Source organism: Suhomyces tanzawaensis (genome assembly GCF_001661415.1).
Source record: "Suhomyces tanzawaensis NRRL Y-17324 unplaced genomic scaffold CANTAscaffold_1, whole genome shotgun sequence".
Taxonomy (NCBI): domain Eukaryota; kingdom Fungi; phylum Ascomycota; class Pichiomycetes; order Serinales; family Debaryomycetaceae; genus Suhomyces; species Suhomyces tanzawaensis.
The window spans coordinates 1650117-1672776 of record NW_017963636.1 but is presented as its reverse complement, the minus strand read 5'-3'; the positions used below and the strand labels follow the sequence as shown (position 1 = coordinate 1672776).

General features: G+C 46.3%; 11 protein-coding genes across 11 annotated transcripts; 6 read left to right on the top strand and 5 right to left on the bottom strand.

The window, feature by feature from the left end:
- Positions 1-28: 28 nt before the first annotated feature.
- On the top strand, positions 29-1453 carry GBP2 (single-stranded telomeric DNA-binding/mRNA-binding protein; the record flags this gene model as incomplete). The annotated part of the gene is made up of 2 exons (XM_020211408.1): positions 29-61; positions 239-1453. The coding sequence occupies 2 exons, from the start codon at positions 29-31 to the stop codon at positions 1451-1453; spliced, it is 1248 nt and encodes a 415-aa protein (XP_020067175.1).
- Positions 1454-2420: 967 nt separating this feature from the next.
- On the top strand, positions 2421-2834 carry CANTADRAFT_39643 (uncharacterized protein; the record flags this gene model as incomplete). The annotated part of the gene is made up of 1 exon (XM_020208813.1): positions 2421-2834. A coding segment is annotated over one exon (414 nt), but the record flags the coding sequence as incomplete, so codon positions are not given.
- A 1372-nt stretch (positions 2835-4206) lies between these two features.
- Positions 4207-7152, top strand: CANTADRAFT_33834 (uncharacterized protein; the record flags this gene model as incomplete). The annotated part of the gene is made up of 3 exons (XM_020208532.1): positions 4207-4385; positions 4491-6375; positions 6445-7152. Coding segments are annotated over 3 exons (2772 nt in total), but the record flags the coding sequence as incomplete, so codon positions are not given.
- A 2189-nt stretch (positions 7153-9341) lies between these two features.
- Positions 9342-10484, bottom strand: LEU2 (3-isopropylmalate dehydrogenase; the record flags this gene model as incomplete). The annotated part of the gene is made up of 1 exon (XM_020209024.1): positions 9342-10484. The coding sequence occupies one exon, from the start codon at positions 10482-10484 to the stop codon at positions 9342-9344; it is 1143 nt and encodes a 380-aa protein (XP_020067172.1).
- Positions 10485-10635: 151 nt separating this feature from the next.
- On the bottom strand, positions 10636-12175 carry SPL1 (Spl1p; the record flags this gene model as incomplete). The annotated part of the gene is made up of 2 exons (XM_020209148.1): positions 10636-11064; positions 11192-12175. The coding sequence occupies 2 exons, from the start codon at positions 12173-12175 to the stop codon at positions 10636-10638; spliced, it is 1413 nt and encodes a 470-aa protein (XP_020067171.1).
- A 1524-nt stretch (positions 12176-13699) lies between these two features.
- On the bottom strand, positions 13700-14576 carry CANTADRAFT_45548 (uncharacterized protein; the record flags this gene model as incomplete). Its single annotated transcript, XM_020209228.1, has 2 exons — positions 13700-14500; positions 14544-14576. 2 exons carry the CDS (start codon positions 14574-14576, stop codon positions 13700-13702), a joined length of 834 nt encoding a protein of 277 aa, XP_020067170.1.
- Positions 14577-14881: 305 nt separating this feature from the next.
- On the bottom strand, positions 14882-15967 carry DCC1 (Dcc1p; the record flags this gene model as incomplete). Its single annotated transcript, XM_020211407.1, has 1 exon — positions 14882-15967. The coding sequence occupies one exon, from the start codon at positions 15965-15967 to the stop codon at positions 14882-14884; it is 1086 nt and encodes a 361-aa protein (XP_020067169.1).
- CANTADRAFT_24728 (uncharacterized protein) lies at positions 15659-16829 on the top strand. The gene has a single exon (XM_020207204.1). The coding sequence runs from the start codon at positions 16110-16112 to the stop codon at positions 16719-16721; it is 612 nt and encodes a 203-aa protein (XP_020067168.1). The 5' UTR covers positions 15659-16109; the 3' UTR covers positions 16722-16829.
- Positions 16830-16843: 14 nt separating this feature from the next.
- On the top strand, positions 16844-18083 carry CANTADRAFT_24727 (uncharacterized protein). Its single transcript, XM_020207203.1, has one exon. It carries the CDS (start codon positions 17272-17274, stop codon positions 17854-17856), a length of 585 nt encoding a protein of 194 aa, XP_020067167.1. The 5' UTR covers positions 16844-17271; the 3' UTR covers positions 17857-18083.
- A 443-nt stretch (positions 18084-18526) lies between these two features.
- Positions 18527-19342, bottom strand: RPL7 (Rpl7p; the record flags this gene model as incomplete). The annotated part of the gene is made up of 1 exon (XM_020208847.1): positions 18527-19342. One exon carries the CDS (start codon positions 19340-19342, stop codon positions 18527-18529), a length of 816 nt encoding a protein of 271 aa, XP_020067166.1.
- A 1397-nt stretch (positions 19343-20739) lies between these two features.
- RFX1 (Rfx1p) lies at positions 20740-22392 on the top strand (the record flags this gene model as incomplete). Its single annotated transcript, XM_020208213.1, has 1 exon — positions 20740-22392. A coding segment is annotated over one exon (1653 nt), but the record flags the coding sequence as incomplete, so codon positions are not given.
- Between the last annotated feature and the right edge of the window lie 268 nt (positions 22393-22660).

Below are 22660 nucleotides of genomic sequence, written 5' to 3'. Positions count from 1 at the left end.
GTCTGAAAACGCTAGTTGGACATTCAAAATGGAGGAAATGGACATTGATGATTATTCAAGGGTACGTTGATTGGTGCTGGCTACCCAGTGGCTGGATGGCAGAACAGATCGAGCTGCTTGGGCCATGGTTTTGGATTTCTCAGACGGTTTGGGGCGAGATTTTTCATACCAGAGCCTCGTTGTGGGAATTCTGGCCTCGTGCCTGGTTGGAATTGTTGATGGAATATGCTAACATTAGGATCGCTCCAGGTCTCCGGTGAGAGAGAGATCGCGCTCCCCACAAAGGGAGCCGGTCAGAGAACGTGAACAGGACACCAAAGACTACTCTAGAAGAGACTACGGGTACTCGCGTAACTCGTACGACCGATCATCCCGAGGCGGACGCAGAGACTACGACAGCGGGCGTGGTGGAAGACGTGGTGGAAGAGGAGGCAGCGCAAGAGACTACTCGTCCAGAAGAGACTTCGACTCCTCGGCTTCTTCAGACGAGGTGTATCGTGCAAAAACAGAAAGAAATTACGACAACTCCATCTTCATTGGAAATATTCCCTTCGACTGTACCTCCAAAGATGTGGAGGAGATGTTTGGAAGCGAGTTCACCATAGTCAGAGCCGACATCGTGACAAACAAGGGTAGGTCGAGAGGTATGGCCACCGTCGAGTTCTCCACCAAAGATCATGTACGTGATGCCATTGCTAAATTCGACCATCATGAATATCGTGGAAGAGAAATATTCGTCAGGCAGGACTACCCCCCACCCGACAAAAAGCAAAGAGAACCCATTCGCAAAAAGGAACGAGTGGAGAACCCAGAAAGAAGCACAACTGCCCCCAAATCAGGCACGGAGATATTCGTGGGAAACTTGCCGTTTTCAGTTAATTGGCAAGCATTGAAGGACCTCATGAGAGGTGCAGGAGAAGTGGAGAGAGCTGACGTCAGAATGGACGACTGGGGAAAATCAAGAGGATTCGGTACTGTTGTGTTTCTGACTCCAGAAGAAGCTACCAAAGCGGTGGAGATGTTCCAGGGATACGAAATAGAAGGCAGAAAGCTCGACACCCGTCCCGGAAGAGGAACCACGGCCACTAATGGTGCCACACAATCCCGTACAAGAGACACTTACGATGGTAGCAGATCTAGACGTGATGCGCCAGCAGATTTACCCAAGAATACCGAATTCACTGAAGGTGTGGTAGCAGGAGGAGAAAGATCCGATACCGTATTTGTTGCCAACTTGCCGTACGTGACGAACAACGACGATTTATACGAGTTGTTTGAGACCGTTGGTAGGACCAACAAAGCCGAAATCCAGTACAACGAAAACGGTAAGGCTACTGGGAATGCGGTGGTGCAATTTGAGCTTGCCGAGCTTGCAGAAAATGCCATCCAGAACCTCGACAACTATTTGTATGGAGGTAGAAACCTCCAAATCAGTTACGCTAAAAGACAATAAATGATCCGACATCTAGCCGGAATACATTGATAGCGAAGTAGGCACAGTCTTGTAGTGTGTGGCGTAAGTCTGCAGTTGAGTTAGTTAACATTTGGTGAACTCCGCACATGGTCTTTCGCAACCAGCTGTTTTGCACCCAAACGAATTCGTCCACACGTGGATCCACCGTTTGCCAGCTTTAGCTGGGAATGAACAGTGGACGACCATCCGAGATTCACTCAATTTGCGATATCTTCCGTGGTCCTGATCGCTTATACCCCCAAGCATTGTGTTTATTCCCAGTAATAGCGTATTGTCTATCCACTCAAAAAATGCCAATGTTAGGTAAAAATGTACTTCTGAAGTATCTCACAGGGTTAGCCCACTCTTCTAGTGAACGGTAGTTAAGTCATAGAACTTACACTTGCCCACCAAACGCCTGACGAATAAAACACTCTTGCCAACAAAGAACCCACAATTTGCCTACTCAGAAATAACCACCACATGCCTAAGCCAGAAACCTGGCTGGACTGCTCCCGGACTTTTGGCGGACAATTATCATTATTTATCTCGAATCAATCATAAAAGACGTTATCTAGTTCGATAATTTACTCCGCATTTATGACATATACTTTTGAAAAAAATTTTAATCATAACATACAACTGATCTATTTCTGTCAATAATAGGTATCATACTTATATTAGGGCATCTTTCCAGTCCAGCCGGCGTTTTCTATGTCCTTTTTCCTCCTCTTTGCTGCTCCTTCAAAGGGTATACCTGCACCGTAGAGCGCACTCTATCCATATACACTCTGCAAAATACTCCGCAAAACACATCATCCCTACCACCCAATTGTGCTTCAGTATGATCAGTGTCCGTCTGGAATGGTTGAAGGGTGTATATTCCGGCTCCAAAACCTCTGACACTGCCGTTTCCGGAACTTCTGTGGCCTCCACCACCTCCGAGGATGGGTCCAGCTTCTCAGCTTCTTGGTCATACTACTACGATTCTGATGGCAACTCCCGGGTCAAGTCCCACCATGTATTGCTTCTCAGTGTGATCATAGCTGCTCTTGTTATCTTCCACTTTAGGCACAAGATCGCTGAGGCCCATGACAGGTACAGGACCAGAAGGAGGTCAGGGGGCTATCTTGGGCTCAGCGGGTTTCAAGACGATATCGAACGAGGCTTGACAAGCAGCACCTTCGATCTCGAACAGAACATCGCTAGCAGTGACTCCAGACTGGGTTTGCTGGAGGCAGCAACTCAGGAGATCACAAGGATTATGCGGAGGGAGGGCCTCACATTTGACCAGGCTCGACTAGCCTACACCCAGCGCCAATTGGACTCCAATGGCATCGATAAGGATGGAGTGCCTCGCGACCCCAAGCTTGTGACGTTTGACTAGCGGGTTAGGGGATGCGTGGATACAATGAGAGAAAGAGAGGTACTTTTACGATAATTAATTGGGGTGAAGATAACAGTAGATTGATGGTACCGATTGGAAGAATTGCGACTCAAGTGTGGAACAATAGGATGAATCAGATGTGAAACATTTTGCAATGCTGAATACTATTAGGAGGGGACTGTTTGTTGTTGTCAAGAATTGGGATAATTGGAAGGCTCAGAATATTCCTTGTAATTGAAATTTGGATGCTTGAAATGGGAACAATCGGGATATTCCTTTCATTTACTGAGAAGTGACTATTTCGCAGCTCAGATTTGCTGAAACGTAATGTGGATAGTTGAGGATAGTCCTTATCATTACGTTGGAGCTGAAACCTGGTAATTGGACAGATCAAGACTATCTTTCATTTACGTCGGAGAGTTGATTTTATCACAATGGGGCATGTCAAGGCGATCATCGTAAAATTGTGCTTCCCTGAGAATTTGGAGTGGACGGTCGACCTACCCCTCTCCATAGTGTACATTTTGGGCCCCGGAAGGACACTGAAAAGTGACAATTGGACAGCTCGGGATATGCCTATTAATTTATGTTGGCAGAGAGGAAAAGGATAATAGCACAGAACAGATATTTCTTTCATTTACGTGGCGGGACCCTTATAACACTGGTAGGAATAACCTACCGTGAAGCAGAAGAACAGGGGCATCTCGAAAATTCACCTGGGCCAGCCCCAAATCCTCTCTTTCGATCCACGTGGAACGACAACCAAGACGACATTACTACAGCCATGGAAGCAATTGTTTCACCATATGTACCGAGGGTTAAATTGCGACCAAAATGTGCACTACCAATGACTACTGAGAAAACCGAAGATGTCTCGATTTGGCACACAAGCCGCCTCGGACACCTCGAAGTGCACACCAGCCCACAATTTGGCACAGAAAGAGACACACCCGCAAGACACCACCAACACTCCCGAATAAGGAACAACGATAGCATCTGACGACAATGCCTCCATCACCACAATACAGCCGTCTCGCGGCACGTGACCTTGCTCCAGACGAGACCTTAGCTTCAAGTCTCCACCACCATCACAATCACGACAGAACGGTCTCTCAGTCGGAAACCGCTCCACTTGAGCCTGTCACCTCCACCATCACCTCCACTCCCATCTCTGCCCCACCTCTCCCCCACTCTTCCTTTGCTTCGACCTTTTCCTCCCTACTACATTCCATTCCGCGCGCCCAATCTGGCAACCCACTATATACACCACCTTTGTTTATGTTTCCTCATCTACCATACCGTAGCTCGGGATGTATCTTCTACTTACAAAACATCAGTACTACATGGCCTGTTTCTCCTCGTCCCAATGAGCATCTACCACCGGTTTGCCTCGCTAGAGCACGACGAGGCCTTCTTCAGGTCCCACAAACGGCCTGAACCAGCACATTCAACATCACGAACTGGCTCCAATTCCTCGACCCAGTCGCTTCCAGGCCCTTCCAGCCTCTGCCTCCCTCCATTGGGGGCCCAGTTTGCAGGCGACTCGTGGCGGAGCACTGATGGGGTCCGTCTCAGCGATGCCACCACCGCTAATACGACCCGAGCTTCAGCACCACGAGGCAGCCCTTCCCACTCCACCACCAGAGCCAGTCCTTCCCACTCCATCCAGGACTGGCAGCACCTCTTCGCGAAAGCTGCCTACTTCTCCGGATACGACCCTCTCTACTTCCAGCACATGGTCATCATGATCTACCAGAACTCCCGTTCGGGACGCATCTCCACCAAGTCTATCACCCAGTACGGAGTCACCACCTACGACAACTTGATCCTCGACTCGCGGTCACGGTTCTGGCCTGGGTGCGAGAACCTCTTGCCTGAGTACCGTCGCTCCAACGTCCGCAAGGCCATCGCCATCTCCACCCTCAAGAACTACACCAAGCTCTCTAACGAGGTCAAGGTGTCCCTTCCCTGGGACGAGACCAACGCAGGTAACTTGGCCAACGAAATGAACCTCATGACTGCTAAACCCCCCCTCGATTTGGGAAACAAATTGCTCCAACTCGGTCTCATCCAGCCTCACACCTTCTCCACCATTCTCTTGGACACCGTCTACGACAACTTCTCCGACCAGACCAACCCCAAGATCGTGGAAGACAACAACAAAATGGTGTTCTTGTTGGGCGACCAGTTGGACCAGCTCTTCGACCCGTTGTTGGAGTACTCGCCTGAGGCTATGGACATCAATTACAACGTCTCCACCGCATTCACAGCTCCTCCCTTGTTGGACGGAAATGAAAAGGTGGACTCCATCATCCAGGAATTGATTTCCACCCAAACAAACTACACCATGGGCCTTGTCAACTTGCTCCAGAACTTCATCATCCCTTTGAGAATCCATGTGTTGTCCCACTCTAAACTTGCATCGGGCGAAGGTCCCAACAGTAAATCAGGAATCTCGAAAATTAATCAGGTTTTTCCCCCAACCATCGACGAAATCACCAGAATCAACTGCATCCTTCACGACTCCCTCAACAAAGCCAAATATTACGGTTATGTAGAGGTCTTTAAGGTCCTCGGAATGATCTTACCGTACTTCTACAAAGCATTCATTCGTCATGAGGCCAACCTTAAGAGCTTCTCGGCAAAAATCAATAAGTTCAGTCAAAGGAATCAAAAGAAGATTTTCGAAAACCGAAACTTGAATAAGGGCTCTTATACGGTCAGGGAAATTGACTCCATCGTATCTGGCTCATTATTCGAATTACCTAAATTGAAATTGATTTTAAAGAGACTCTATGATACAATCTATACCCAATTGGGGAGCAGAACGGACAGTGAAGAAATGGCCTTCATCGATAATTCGTATAATATTGCAATCGAAGTCATCAATGCATTCGGAGGAAGCTTACCGGATGAGGGCCTCGAAATCTCAAATCCAAAGCATCGTTTTTTCACTCCTTCCGGTAAATTGTTGACTGAACTTGCATCAAAATGGCCAGAACAGTTACAATATGACTGGTTGTCAAGAAAAGTGGTTGGGATCTACGAATTAAAGAATGTCAAACCTGCCAAAGACAGTATTTGCCATACTGATGTTCTCATCATTTTCTCGGATTATTTGTTGATTTTAACCATTAATGATCCCAAGTTTTACCTCAAGAGGGATGAAGACTCGCTGAGATCTATTTCGGTGTCAGATATCTTAATGCATTCATTGATTAATGAGAAACCTTTGCCCAATCTTGAAATCTTCCCTTCCATGGAAGTTAGTGGCTGGGTTGAGATTGATCACGTTATTGCCAGTACCTACAAGGGTGTTTCTTCGATCCAGAAAGATGAGGAAGGATCCTTCTTGAGGTTTTTGAGCACAAAGCCATATGGCTTTAATTCTTCCTCAAAATACACCAACATCACCAGGAACTATGAAATTGTGAATACCCAAGATGATGGCAACAAGATCATTGAATTGATAACCAAGGCCAAAGTCTTACACAAGAGTCAATCCTTTCATTTGTTCAAATCGACACCAACAAGCGTATCTGCTTCTCCAGCTGGTGCTGGCACTTCGGTGACATCCTTGCATTGTGATACTCAGGAACCAGAGTTCACCATCTACTCTACAGCTCATAGTATTGATGCATACGAGGTTGAGACTTGCAACTCGCCATTTGCATTATTCTTGAACATTACTTTCGATAATCCTCAAAGATACTTTGAAACTCACCCTGGTTTGTATTTGATCATAAATGCTGCCTTCGTGAATGATTATACGATCCGATTATTCGGACTTAGTAAAGATGGTAGCTTTGAGCTTGACGAAACAATACAGGCTCAAGATTTGCAATCAACCTTGAAGAAGATCTTGATCACTAACTATGAACTCATCTTCAGAACTCATAACAACATCACTGATGCACTTTCTATCGGCTACAAGAACGATTTGGACTACTACTTGAACGTATTCACTGGATACAGTACTGAAAGCTTGAAGTCCTCCTTGAAGCAAAAAGAGCATGAAGAATTGGAAGCACAGAAGAAAAAGGAAATTGAGCAGAAGAGAAAGGCGGCTCCTAAAGCCCCGGTACCACAACCTGTCAAAAGACCGGTGGATGCTCCAGACAGAACTTTGAATAAAAAGAAATCACTCATTCATAAGCTTTTTCATCCATTCAAAAGAGCAAATGACGCAAATAAACTTCCGAATAATCAAGCCTCAAAAGCAAATGATTCCAATAGGAAGATTTCTGATACTTATATTCCTAGGGGAGATAAAGCTCAATATACTCATTTGTACAAGCCTATCCCAGAGCTTAAGAGATCCGATGAATCTACAATCGAAGAGCCTTCACTCCAAAGGGTTCAAAGTAGAGCTGTGAGTATTCCCAAATATTCAATCGACACTCAATATGAGGCACCAAGGAATTCAAAAGAATTGATGAGGAACTCCCAAGAATTGAAAAGAGCATCGCAGGAATTGAGAAGAGTATCCCAAGAGATGGTAGCTAGTCCTCGTGAGGCACCTGTGACCCCACAGCCAAATGTGATGGCTTTTCAAGGTACTCCAAAAACCCCACAAGCAGTGGTGAGAAAACCGAAAGCAATTGTGGAAACGTCTCAGGGTGTAATGAGATCGCCTCAGCCCGTGAGCTCCACTCCTCGCAATGTATCTCAAGTTTCAAGAGCTCCACAACCATTGAGAATTCCTGAAGATCTGGGAAAACATGAAATGAAAACCCGCAAAATCTCATTCAACCCAGAGTTATCGGATGATATTGGTTCTACCAGAAATTCTTCAGCATTTACTGCGAGCACCAGTTCAATAATTCGGGATAGGTTGGCATCAATTCCAAGATCAACCACTGAAGAAAATGTGTTGGCCTTGGACATGCTTCATAAGCAAAGGAAGAAGAGCAATCTGTCTAGGCCTTCCTTTTCCTACTTGGATATTGGCAATGTGCCACCTGAGGAATTTTATAGGGATGGGGAAACTAACTGGGTTACGATTAGCAGAGATAATTCCTCATTATACGGGGAGGTCCAGAAGTTAAAGGCTGAAAAGGACCAAGGATTGATTGACCAGAGTTTCCAAAGTGCGTTGGACTATAGCAAAAGTACTGAAAGTCCAGACAGCACAGTTGATTCACAAAGTACCCTCGATATAGGCAAGAGCACCGCCAGTTTAGAGCATACGGCTGATGGATTAGTGGATCAGTTCGTCACCGAATTTAAAGAGGGAGATACCAAAGAAGTTCACGAATTGTTTAAGGCTCGTCATGGATCATCGTCGACGTTCGAAATTCCTGCAAATTACTTTAGAAAAGAGAATAAAGAGGAATCTATCCAATCATTGTCCTCGACACAAGTAATTGAAGAGTTCAAAAAAACAATCGATTTTGATTCGGATCTTGATATTTTGAACTTGTCCGTTCCTGAAATTCACGACCAAGACACCAGCATTATCCCCAGCCCACGGGCCAACCTGAGTAACATCACTTTGACCAGTTCTGAAGACGAGTATTACTCGCCAAACGAATTTGATTTTAGTACTAGTCTCTATCAATTGATCGACGATGCGAAGGCTGCTGGTTCAAGGACGCAGACTAACAATCCGGTTGCACGTCACAAGAACCAGTCTGATAGTTATCTTATCCAGTCCACCAAATTGGATTCGCCAACGTTTACGTCCTCGTCTAGCGACGCCACTATTATCGAAAAGAACCAGGCCCAGTCCAAGGACAAAGAAAGATACTTTAACAGTTTCACCACCAAAGATGAATCTATTGCGTACTTGTCTGATTTATTGAATGGCCAGATTAATTTTTAGCAAAGTTTATAGCGCTTAATCGATTTAGCACAGTACATTTGTAATAATAAGAAGTAGAAGATCGAAGCTATTGCAGAGAAGAGAACAAGATGGGTCCTCGCACAATTGGAATAGAATTGTCGAGAAAGGCAACATGACAGTCTTCATAGAATTGGCAAACACTAGCAGCTTCCATAGATTACATGCCATGAACTATTGATGAATACCAGATTATAATCATCAGACTTCTCGCCTACTGACAAATCAATTGTGGTCAAGCTAGAAACGCTCTATCCTAGGCTGTTGGCCTCCAGATGTTTTTATTATTATCCATTTGTTTTATGATAGACTGATATTCAAACTGTGAAATGCAATGGTGATAAAGGAGCTTTAAAAGTACCTGTCCACACTTGTAATCCAGCTCATTTGTGAAGAGTTTACTTTCAGTAGGATAGATCTGAAATATTATTGATGCGCTACAGAGAAAGTAGATTGATGGACTATAGCTGTTACAAACATTGCAATATCATCAGCATTGTGGCTCTTGATAGAACATTAGACAACTGCAGCGGGCAAAGGTGGTAACGTCTGGCCAATCCCTTCATGGCTCATTCGTATATGAATAGAACTACCTACATTAAATCTGAACTTAAATATTTTATTTGGCTATAGTCGTAACATTGCCAGCACCGCTGGCATTACTTGGCTTCTTGCAAGATCTTGGACACGGCTTCCACGATGGCATCACCCACTTCCTTGGTGGTGCTGGTACCTCTTAAGTCGGCAGTTCTGATTCCAGCATCCAACACTTGGCCAACAGCCTTCTCCAAGGCCTCGGCTTCCTTGAGAGAGTCCAACGACAACCTCAACATCATAGCCACTGACAAAATGGTGGCCACTGGGTTGACCTTGTTTTCAGGCAAGTCGGGAGCAGATCCGTGACATGGCTCGTACAAACCAAAAGCCGAGTTGGTGTCTGGCAACGAGGCCAAGGAAGCCGATGGCAAGAGCCCCAAGGAGCCTGGAATGACCGAGGCTTCGTCAGAGATGATGTCTCCAAACATGTTGGAGGTGATGACAATACCGTTCAATTTGGTTGGCGACTGCACTAAGATCATGGCTGCAGAGTCGATCAACTGGTGCTGAACCTTCAATTGAGGGAACTCCTCGCTCATCACCTTGTCCACGGTTTTTCTCCACAATCTGGACGATGCCAACACGTTAGCCTTGTCCAATGACCAGATTGGCAAAGGGGGGTTGTGTTGCAAGGCCATGAACGCTGCCATTCTGGTGATACGGGTGACTTCAGCCACCGAGTACTTCTCGGTGTCCCAAGCACTCTCGCCGTCCGCAGACTCTTCTTGTTCTTGTCTTTCGCCAAAGTAGATACCTCCCACCAACTCACGCACAACCGTGAAGTTGGTGCCCTTGACAATTTCGGACTTCAATGGCGACAACTCGAGCAAGGTGTCGGAGGCGAAGTTGCAGGGCCTCAAGTTGGCGTACAAGTTCAATTCCTTTCTGATTTTCAACAATCCCTGCTCGGGTCTGACGGCACCAGTGCCCCACTTGGGGCCACCCACGGCACCCAACAAGACAGCGTCAGAGGCCTTGGCAGCTTCCAAAGCCTCGTCGGGCAATGGCACGCCGGTGGCATCGATGGCAGCACCTCCGATCAAGTTGTGGTTGAATTTGAACTGGATGTCCTGGTAGGGTGTGTGCTGTTCGATGGCTTGGAGGACCTTGATGGCCTCGTTACAGATTTCAGTACCGACGTGGTCTCCTGGGAGCACGGTGATGGTCTTGGTGATGGTGGTCTTGGCCCTCTTAGGTTCTGACATGTTGAATGGATGTGTAGTTGGCGAGAAATGGACACGGCCAAACCACGTTATATAGTTTTTCAGCGGGGCCGGTTGCGGCAGCGCGCCCCCGGTTACGGCGCATGAGTCAGATCACATATTTGTACATAAGAGCTATAAAACAGCGAGGGCACTAATGGCCACTCCACTCGATCGAGTCCAAGTCAATGCCCTCCTGGACCATTTCCCATAACGGCGACATCTTTCTCAAGAAGTCGACCCGCTCGTTGATGGCGTTGATGACGTAATCGATCTCTGCCTCGGTGGTGAATCTACCAATGCCAAATCTGATGGAAGAGTGGGCCAACGCGTCGTCGGCCCCCAAGGCGTGCAACACGTACGAGGGCTCCAACGAGGCCGAAGTGCACGCAGAGCCTGAAGACAAAGCGATGTCCTTCAACGCCATCAACAACGACTCTCCCTCGATGTACGCGAACGAGATGTTGACACATCCGGGGTACTGCGAGTTGGGGTCGTGCGAGCCGTTGAGCTGAGTGGATGGAATCGACAATAAACCGGCTCTCAACTTCTCCGAGAGCTTGGTGATGTGGGCTTTGTCGAACTAGAATGTTAGTAGCTGTGCAGGCAAATCATCAGATCCTTGCATAAATGTGCTCGTCACTCCAAACAGCAGAGATGGGCTGTTTGGTAAGCAGTCTGATTCCTCAAGTGATTCCATAAATACGTACTTCCAATTCGGTTTGCATGAGTCTGGCGGCCTCACCGAAGCCGGCAACCAAGGGAGGAGCCAAGGTTCCCGATCTCAATCCTCTTTCCTGGCCTCCACCGGTGATGATGGGGTCCAATCTGACTCTGGGACGTCTTCTAATGTAGATGGCACCGATTCCCATGGGGCCGTAGATCTTGTGGGACGAGATCGATAACAAGTCGATGTTCATGGCGTTGACGTCGATGTCGATCTTGCCGTAGGCCTGGGCGGCGTCAGTGTGGAAGAAGATCTTGTTGTCACGGCAGATCTGGCCGATTTCCTTCAAGGGCTGGATGACTCCGATCTCGTTGTTGACAGCCATCACCGACACCAAGATGGTATCCTTACGGATGGCGTTCTTCAAGTCGTCGAGGCTGATCAACCCCTGCTCGTTGACTGGCAAGTAGGTCACGTCAAAGCCCTCGTCTTGCATGTGTCTGGCGGAGTCCAACACACACTTGTGCTCGGTCTGGGTAGTGATGATGTGCTTCTTGGTCTTCTTGTAGAAACGAGGCACACCCTTGATGGCCATGTTGTTGGACTCGGTGGCACCTGACGTGAAGATAATCTCCTTGGGGTCGGCCTTGATGCCGGCTGCGATGTACTCTCTAGCCTTCTCAACCTCCTTGTCGGTTTCCCACCCGTAGGCGTGGGTGGAGGAGTGGGGGTTTCCGTACATTCCCGTGTAGAATTCCAACATCTTGTCGACCACTCTGGGGTCAGTTGGTGAGGTGGCTTGCACGTCCAAGTAGATGGGACGGGTACCGAACTTGGACTCGTCGCGGGAGGCGCTCTTCAACGAGATGGTGGAACCTTCGGGAGGAGTCACCACTGGTTCTGCGCTGGGGCTGGAGGTGTGGACGGAGGTGGCGGTGGTGGCCAACGCCCGTACCGTGGTGGCACGGGCCAAGGAGCAGGTGGCTGCTCTGGAGAGTCCCGTTCCGAACCTGGCGAGTGATTTCATCATGACTGTAGTGATCCTAATGGCGGTGGTGGATCCTTGGGTCAAAAAGGTACTGGGGTCTGGTATTAATCATCACTGGCTGAAAAACAGTCTCCGCCAGGTCGTGCGCGGGCCGCTCCTTGGTGGCTACGGGGTATGGCCAGGGCCCATTAGGAGTCATGTTTTCTGGCTGATCTCGTGACGATTCCCGTGACGGGAGGGTAGAGATGGTTATAGTGGTGGGTACTGTCCCATGATGGGCTCCGGACGGCAGCCGGGGCTCTGGTGGCACCTGCGGTCCCGTGACATGAATCATCGGAGCGATGGATATGACTAAGCAATTCCTGATTACCACAATAGGGATTAATTGGAACTCCAATAACTGTGGCATTTTCGGGTAATGGAGGATGCCGCCCAGTTTGTAGCTGTCGGTGCATTGTCACTGCTTTGGTAATTTCACAGCATTCTTGATGAGTAACCAACTTTCTGGGCTCCAATGAGCAAGACCATCAATTAATAATAGTGTTATTAGATGTCTTAATTCGGTGGAGCTTTGGTCTTGCTCAACAGATATCTGGATCTTATAGCCGTTCGCAATCCTACTATTGATGAAGCTCTGGTGACTCAGACCAGCCATTGCTACTAATTCTAGATTGGCTAGTTCCTGTGACTACAGCTGATAGTATTGCTGCGAAAGCGTAGCTTTTAATTTGAAACTTACGCATATCACATAACGATCAGCAGAATACCCATTGCCTTGGTATTAGACCATTTTTTTAGACTATTCAGTACTAGTCTAAACTAATAAAGGACTGAATCTCCTCATTATTATATATCTTCTCCTTGAAATTCTACTTTTTCTACCAAATTTTGTGTTAATTTCGTAAATTTACCTTTTCGTGAAATTTGGTCTCCTGCTTTGACATCTCTTAAATGAATACAAGATTTCTTCAGTTTTAGCATAGTTGTTCGATATAGAATAAATGGTTGGAATTGGAGAGCAATAAGTTTTATATTTACTGACTATGTCTGCCTAATGTTACACTTTGTGGAACTTAGACTTGAAGTAGCCAGATTTTGCAGCTACGGAAGCCGGAGATGTTATACAATTTGAGCTAGAAGGCCTAGATCTTTTTCCTGAGCTTGACAATCCAATTTGAAAGTTTCATCGTTATGTACGAATAAATAGTATGAGAATGATAGAGAAGCTTTTCGTATGCTACATCCTTATGAAGATAGGAAAGTAGCTAGGCATCCCGATTTGCCACGACATCCTGAGTATATTCAAGACGATAGTGGTCGCCACTACCCATTCATTACAAGGGTTGCCAGGCTTCATATGAAGATTAATTTAACAACTTGGATTACCATTTCCGAATCGGCCTTGTGGCAAAAATTAGTACGCTTTGGACGTCATTTGTTCTATTGGTCCCATGACGGGTCTATACACGGCGGGCCCTGCCGCAGTTCGCTCAATGCAAGATAACAAACCCATTCTAAAGAATGAGTTTGGCCCTTATGGGCATTCTACTCAATCGGTCGACTTTATTCCAACCGAGAGACGGTGTAGGCGGTGAGGTTCTTGTGCACTACCTCGTAGCACCCGAGGAAAATGGCACCGCCTGCGCTGATCCAAGCGGTTCTAGGCCCAATTCCTTTGAAAAATGTAAGGTAGCCCTCCTCACGGATCATGGAGGAGATCATAGTGGGAAGTCCCACCCTGCTCTTGTTAAGCATGATTCTGGTCTTGATCACGTCGAGTGGAGTGGTGGCAGCAGCTGCCACACCTCCAGCAATTGATCCACAAAGCGCAGCTTTGGGGGCTGCAAGCACAGGAGTGCCGTCTCTGGCAGCCCAGGCTTTTTTCAAGCGCTCATAGAGGGGGAACTGAATGATGGTGAATGGGATTTCTCTCATGATAGTGGTGTTCCAGCCTCGGTAGAGACCACGGAAAAGTCCTTCTCCAGACTTGTTCTGGATCAAGTACAAGAAGTTGCCCCACGACGAGGCCCTGCCACCCACGCCGGCAATTCCAGCCTGGGTTCTCTGCTTGATGATCTCGGCTGGCACCCGCACCAAACAGGCAGCGATCTCTCCGCACGATGCCGACAACATGTGGCTCTTGGTGGCCAGCATGCGGTCCTTTGTGTATGCTTTCATGGAGTCGTAGGTGATGAAGAAAAGCGACGCCGAGGGCGCCGAAGCCACCACACACGTACCTAACCCCTTATAGATTCCTGACCATCCTCCGTTTCTGAAGAAGCCTCCTTTGGCTTGGATTCTGGTCTTGATGGTGTCAATGGGAAAAAATGCTAAATCGGTGGATGTACCGGCACATCCTCCACTCTGGAAGTTAGTAGGGCTCAGTATGGTCGTGACAGGTACTTACGATCAACGAGATCAAGAATGTCAGATTATCCATGATGAGTTTGGTCCAATGTGACTTACTTTCCAGTTTCGAACTTTTCAATACGCGACACTTACGTAAGCCCGCAAGACTCAGAGTCAAGTGGTAGTCATATGGCTGGTAGTCATGGTTGTTGCTTGGCCAATTGTGGCGGATCCATCCAGCGGGAAGATTATCAGCAGACTGAGTGTAGTTAATAGGATATAGCAGTCGTGGGGATAAGCTGTCAGGAAACGAATAACTTGCTTCTTGTGGTAAGGGCTAGAAAATGATCATTCTAGCCTAGCTGAGTGACAAAATATCCAGAAGTTTCAGTATGCTCAGCTTCTTGGAGTAACCACAAAGGAGTTCTTTCCCACCCTCTTCTTCTTGGCATACTTGATAATCACGGAGTCGATCTTTTTCCCGACAGGCACAAAATTCTCAATGAGCGGAACGATTTCGTCGTAGGCCCAAGACTTATCCAAGTAGAAGAGTTGCTCAAACCTAAAAGGCAACGATGTTGAGAGTTTCATAGGGTCGACGTATCCAATCGAATTCCCTGAGCGGAAATAGTATCCCTTGAGGTCAGACAAATCAAGAGGAACATTGTAGAATTCCGGCAACGAAGACTTCCAATTCACAAGGAAATCGGGAACAGAAATAATCCTGGAGGCCTCAAGGGTCTGCTTTCCGAACCACCTGGAAATCTTGCTATTATCAAGCTTGAATGTCTCGTTTGTCACCAAAGCAAACTTGTGGATAATTGTCTGGATCGCGGTCGGGTTGTGCTCCTGACTCTGGGCCATGGCATAAAGTTCGTCAAGGTTGCCCTCCTGGGACTTATAGTCAAACTGCTGGCTAATAAGTGTGGTGATAATGTGGTGGAGCACTTCTGTGATGTATGATTCCGTTAAAATATAGACTTGATTGTCAATTTCACAACCACCCAAATCGAACCATTTTTGTTCGAATTCTCTCTTCGATATTGGAGTGTTTTGCAATAATTCGTGGTACGACATGCCCTGTGCTTGAGGTCCAGGGTAGCGTGGAAGGCCCGAGATATCTAGTTGGCCTGTGCTTTTGCTCAATTCGTACTCATAGCTTCCTAGAGCAAATCCCAAGAGCTGGTTGGGACCAGGTTTACTCACCTCGGTGCCTAGCTTATTGACATTCATGTTGTTCATGAGCATCACGGTGTTGGAATGGTTCATCTGACGTAGCTTCCACGTCTTGTCATTGGTGCACACCACGAGGTGACTGTTGGAGTTTCCATCGGTTCTATCATGGTCTAGTGGGGATGATTTGATCAACAACTGGCCATCTTTATTGTTTTTGACATGGTCCAAGAGGTCTGGAGGGAGCTGGAGAAACTTGTAGGTGTGGTTCTCAGGGTACGAGATCTGCTGGTACACTGAATAGGACATTGGTGGCTGTAGAGGTTGTGGTGGCGTTAATATGGTTACGCTAATGATGATCCTAATATGGCAGTGATGGTGATGGCAGTTCAGATTTGTCGCGTAGCAACGCGAACAATTAAATCTAGAGAATCATTTCCTTATTCATAAAATGGAGGGGACGTATCTAGTCTTCTTGATCAACAAGGAAATTCCGACGTCCGAAGAGGAATTTGAGTATGAAGGATTTAATTATTACGAAAATCTTGAATTCCATGCATGTAAGAAAGAAAAGGAAGTCAAAAAGTTCTTGATGCATTGTGACCCTGAGAAATATTCGGAATACTACTTTGTGGTACACGAAGGCGTAAAAGCCAAACACAGACTATACAGTCGATATAGAGCTGACATGCTTACATGTCTTGGTGAAATCACTAATGTTGTTGGTACAATAGAGACATTGTTCTTTTGGCAGGAACAGAGGTTCGATTATAAAGAAGGAATGATTGTGGACAAAGATGATAAAGTAAATGTCTATACCGAGATCCCTATCGAAGTTGATGATGAGAAATTGAGAGTGATTCCAACACAACCTGACGAGTTCAAGGGTTACAAAAGGGAATTGAAGTTTGATCACTGGTTTCCACCAAGTTATCATTTCTATGTAACTAAGGACAAGATTTATAAGAAAAATGTGGCAAGAACTTTAGAGTACCAAGAAGAGTATGATATATCTCAGCTACAAGATATTCTCAAGGGTATTTCTTCAGATGATAGAGATTAGTATAGTCCGATACTAGATGTATACGTATTATAATCTAGATTCTGTGTGCAGGCTAGAAATTTACTCTGAGAATACTTTTATCTACAAATATATCTATTAGTAATAAAACACACAATATAATACTATTAGGCACACCGATTGATTATTGAGATTTGCCGCTAATTTATATTAGTGTTCTTTTCTTTTTCACGGATCCCTTCGGGTGTTTGTTCCCCAATTTCCCGTCTCAAATGCTCGACATTTCTTTCTACTCGATTCGATAGCCCTATGTCTATATTCGTTCATCGTCCTTACCTTGCTTATTTCAGAGCTTTAATTATTGGGCTTATCCTCCCTTCATTTCGGAGGTCTGGATCGTAATCGACTCCACTCCTTATACCAATGTTCGTATTTGGTCTGATTCAATGTAGTTATTTTCACAATGTCGTTTGGACATATGTTTCAAGACATAATGTACTAGCCAGAACGCCCACTATTGGGAATAAACGAGAGCAATTGGAAGGCTCCCATAACCACCAGAACATAGCGTACTACTTTAGTGTTGATCACAATGGGAACTACGATTTGCAGTATTCCATCAAGTATGAAGGCTTTTGTGGTATTCCTATTAAATAGCAAGAAAGTAAGAGCCAGACATGAACTCAACTTAAAATATATCAAAATCAAATCTGAATCAGACATATTTCCAGTTTTGCGTTCGATGGATATGGAGTTTTCCCACAGTACATATTTTGTTGTTGTTAACGATGAAATAAGGGTGAAGAACATGTTAGGAAGCTCTTTAAAATACACAGTTGTTGATAACATAGATCAATACTTGAATGTTACAGTGTATTCCGCCAACAAACTACCTGGCTTCGATGTTGAAATAGCAAAAAACACCACTGAAGCTTATGAACTTGAAATGCAAAAAGACCATATAAGCAGAAAAGGTTACTTTTTGTATGTTAACACTGATCGTGGCTTCATATACTGTGTTTGTATTTCAAGAAATCACGAGTTTTCCGATCTGTTCGAATTCTCTCAATTGGACGACAATCTAACAATTGCCATTATCGAAGCGAATCGTAAAGAATTTGATGACAAGCTATACATTGATCTAGAAATCGAGTCTTTAATTTTTCAATACATCTAATTATGCAAACAGTTGATTGTGAATGCATTAATCTTTAATTAGCTGGTAACTGCTGTGAATCCCAGCGTAGTTCATAAAATACTAATTTGGGTATTCTGGTGAATGCCGAGGACAGCATCTTACACCACAGTAACAACGGGTAGATTTGGTCACGAGTTTCGAAGTCTAGTCTCAACCACCCTCCCCGTGGAGACGACTAACTCCTGCTTTGTTTTCCCACCATGCCCTTAGTTTATTTCAGTTTCAATTTTTTAACAATGATCTTTCTAATGGGGAAGATACAAAATTTACTAGTCAACAAAATAAAACTTTGAACTATAAAGTTTTCTCTGGTTAATTAAGATCTGGTTTTGTTAGAATTAACATCTAGTTGCACACGGGTACAACCATTTCCTGATTTCAATATTTTATTTCTATCCGTCTTTTGCTTCAGCTTTTTGATACTTCATATTTTTTTGCTAGATCAGCTAGATATAGGATACGTGCTTGAAACCATCTCTAGTTGTACGTGACTGGACAAGGTTTTGTTAAGGGGTAAGTCAGAGTTTCACATATATTATCTGTAACTCCTCTATCGACCATAGTGAGGCTAGTTCTCCATCTACACATTCTCTTCCGACTATTTCTAATGCATTACTATACAAACACCCATGTGGGCTGACACACTCGCCTAGTTCTGTTGGGCGATGATGGAGTCGATATCTTCGACTTCCTTAATCTTGAAATCCTTACTCAAACTGATACTCTTCTTGTTGGCTTCTTCGTAGAGCAATCTGGCCAACTTGGCCTGGGGTCCCCATCCGTTAACAGGAGCGTTCAACTTGAAGGGTAACAACCAAGAGGTGATGGCAACAAAGTTGTCGGACAAGCTGAGGAGCTCGTGGATAATGTCTTCGATACAAACCAAGCCAAGAGAGTCACCAAACTTGTCTTCAACCAACTGGTTGTTGTCCAAACGCATGGGCTTCTTCTCTTCACCCTCTTCAGCCTGTGGAGATATTATACGGGCTCTCTTTTGGAAGAGCTGACGAATGGAGCTCAACGAGGGACGTCCCACGATGATGTAGGGAGCGATCAAGTTCAACAAGCTCATTGTGGTAGGTGTAGCCTTGACAAACACCCCGGTGTCGGTGTCCTGCAACTTCAACACCGCCAAGATCTGACGGGCTTTCACGGGAATGGTGAGGCCCTTGACGTGGTTTGGAGTCCGGATCACGAACAACAACTTGGTTTCTCCATCCTCACTGATGAGAGGGGATTCTTCGTTCTTGGAGCTGATCTTGGAGATCCGCTTTCTTTCCAACTCATTGGCCTTGTATCTGCTGACCAAGGTTTCTGCTCTGATGAAGTTGTTCTTCTGGGCCTTCTTTAACTGTTGGCTCTTTTTGATTCTTTCTTGGGCCTCTTCTTGCTTCTGCAATCTCTTTCTGTCCTTGTCCTTTCTCTTACGCAAGAGGATCTCTGGGTTGGAGTTTAACACGGCCATCTTGATGAGTAGAGTAAGTTTGAATTTTTAGTTGTGATGAGCTGAAAAAATGGTGTATCCTGCATGGCTCGCGATGGGGGCGCTACCAAATGGGCGAGGAATGGAGGAATTACTGAAACGGAATGGAATGAACAGGAATGGACCTGAAACCAAGCCAGATATTCAGAACTGCAGGGTGTGCCAGGGGCACAAAGATTTGAACCCATTCCTGGGGCCCAGCACCTCTCAGCACTAGCCATTGACCTACTGACCCACGAGGTCACGTGATCGGCGATAAGGGCTCTCTAATCCTGCGGACGGGAGTCCCACCGCACCGTAGTACCACAGCAGTACCACCACAGCACCGCATGCCACAGCACCACCATGACTTCTGCCAGATCGCCAGCTTATTCCTTCCTATGTTGGTATTTGAACAATTATCGTGGATTTATCTCAAATTGGATGAACTGCTAGTCAATGTCTATCAGAGCAGGAGAACAAATGACTCTTCACCTTCGTAACCTCTACACCCACACTTTTACATACCTCTACCAATTCTGCAGAGTTAAGTTTTAACTAAATTCTTCGAGCCTCAATTTTAGGTTAACTATAAAGTAGTTGCCTAGAAGTTTGTTTTCTCGTTGCTGGCAGATTACCAGTTAATTATAGCCTGTTTACTCTCCACAGAGTGAGGAGTATTCAGCTAATTTGCACTCGCTTCACCGTTCACAGTGACGAATATTATCTCCCCTTTCGTAGCCTCTCACTTCACTCCACTCTATTCTTCACTTTCCCCCCCTCCCCCACTACCGTCGCAGGTTGGTGCCTCCCGCATTTTTGTGCCAGCCCTAACCAAAAAATGCACCATACAAACTTTTTCCCATCCTGTGGATCATTTGCTCATCACTGGGATTTACCTAGGCACTCCAACACCTCCTCTGGAACCGGTTCTTTGTCAATCGCGGCCCCACCCTGGCCCTGTTCGTCTCAGTACCTCCGCCCCGTTGCATCCTCGTCATTGGCCCGTCCGTAGCGGCACTACCCGTCCCATGGATCCCAGCTACCACCACAAACCAGACGAGTCCTACAGCGTCCATCCGTCACAGGAGTCGACGCCGCTGATGCTCCACCAGATCAAGCCCGAGCCATCGGACTTGGCGTTCGTGCCGCCCCAGCACTCGTTTTACAAACAGCCACTAGCTCGTGCCGCCACCGCAGGCTCGTTTCCGTTGTCGTCGTCGTCGTCTTCTTCCTACCACCACAACGACCAGGTCTACGTGGACTACGGCGCCTCCCACATGCATCCTGCCGTGGGCGCCTTCCAGCAGCAGCCACCGCCTCCTCCGCCAGCACACCACCAGGCGCTCCCCCAGACGTTCCATGCCGTGCCCTCCGTGATCCATGGCGTGAGCGACCTGGCCTCCAAGCGCAAGCGTCCCCGCAAACTGGACGCCAGTGTGGACGTAGGCGACTTTGAGCTCCGCAACCTCGCCCTCCAGACTGCCCACGTTCCGTTGCCGCTGTTGGCGCTCCAGATCAAGCAGTTGGAGAGCGACGAGTCGGGCGCTCCTGCCTCGGAGCCCTCCGAGTCCCACAAGCTTAAGGAGCACAAGGAGAGACAGCGCAATTTGTTTGGCATGGTTTGGCTCATCAACTCGTGCGAGCACTCTCCCACTGCTGTGGTTCCTAGAAACAGAATCTACGCCCGCTATGTCCAGATCTGTGCCGACAACAGCTTGACTCCATTGTCTCCTGCCAGCTTCGGTAAGCTTGTGCGCATCTTGTTCCCTACGTTGACCACTAGAAGATTGGGCATGCGAGGCCAATCCAAATACCACTACTGTGGCATCAAGTTGCTCGGAGACCAGAACCAGCAGGCGCAACAGTTGCACCACGTTAGCGGGTTGGGAATCTCGACCTCGGGTGCCCACCAGGTCCAGTCGCCCATCTCGTCCACCAACTCGTCCATCTCGTTGGACGATTCGCCCATCACCTCGTCGCATATCCACACTCCGTCATACACCCCGATCAACTCGCCTTCGATCGCAAACTCGAACTCCATCTCTGACCAGTTGCCTCTGGTCTCGCACTTGAAGCACGTTGCCAACTTGGACGAATTGTTGGCTGGAAACTCGGCTGAAATCTCCAACCCTAACTTCCCGCTCCAATTGCCTTCCATATACCCCTATTTGCCCAGAGATATTGACTATGACATTGCAGACACCCTCTACTCCCTCTACAAGGTTCATATCAACTCTTTGTTTGAGTCCTTGAGATACATGCAAATGAAGAAATTGTTTTCAAGCTTCAACAACTTCAACTGCACATTGACTGCCCCAGTATTCAAGCTCTACACTCACGAGAGCATCATCGAATGGGTCAAACAGTGTGATTTGGTGATGTACAAGCGCATGATTAGAATGTTGAGCAAACTACAACTTCAATATCAGATTCCTCCTGAGGTACTCACCCAATTGAAACAAATATCCGGGGGGTACGTGCAGGCTTTGTCAAACAACTTGATTAACAACAAGGTTACCAAAAACTTCATCATCATGAAGTTGAAACTTGCGAAGAACTTTGTCAATTTTTTGAACAGGTTAATCAAAATCATTGAAACTGGTCAGTCTGCTGCCAAGATTTTGAACGATCCAAATGAGAAAAAATCAATGGTTGATGATTGGATGAAGCTCGATATTCATGAAATTATCTCAAGAGAAATCCCATGTGGCGAGAAAAATATCGAAGTGCTTCTTCAAATCTTGAACCATGATTTATTGCATATGTTGACCGGATCCTTCACATCTTCACACGATGCAGAAGAGAACGATGTCAGCAATGAAATGATGATGCAAATCAGCAACTACATTTCCGAGTTGCCAGGGAAATTTAACAACATCAACCCTAGATTATTTATCTTGTTAACAAGTAACCTTTTGACTACTTGTTTGAGAGAGATTAGTTTGTCCAGTGGTCAAGGTTTTGGTGCATGGTGGATTGTTAGATGTTGGATTGATGAGTTCCTTTCATGGAGATTTGAATTAGGTGGTTTGTTCCAACTGGACTTTAGTGCTGATTCAGTTGAACCCAAAGAAGCCGTGGAAACAAATGCAAATATCGAGGCTGGCTCTGCTGGCCTTGATATTGAAGCTGCCAACGTGACTGCTAATTCAAGTATCAACATGTCGGGATCAAATTTCCCCAACATCAGTGAACATTCGGATCACACTGACTCTAACGTTGGAAACGTTTCATTTGGAACCGTTGATTTATTGGGTTTTTCTTCCAACCAGCCCACAACTGGGTCTGCTTCCAATGTTGGATCTGGCAATAGTGCTG

Coding starts and splice junctions, on each gene's coding strand:
- CANTADRAFT_24728 (XM_020207204.1), top strand. CDS start 16,110: ATGGAGGGGACGTATCTAGTCTTCTTGATCAACAAGGAAATTCCGACG.
- CANTADRAFT_24727 (XM_020207203.1), top strand. CDS start 17,272: ATGGGAACTACGATTTGCAGTATTCCATCAAGTATGAAGGCTTTTGTG.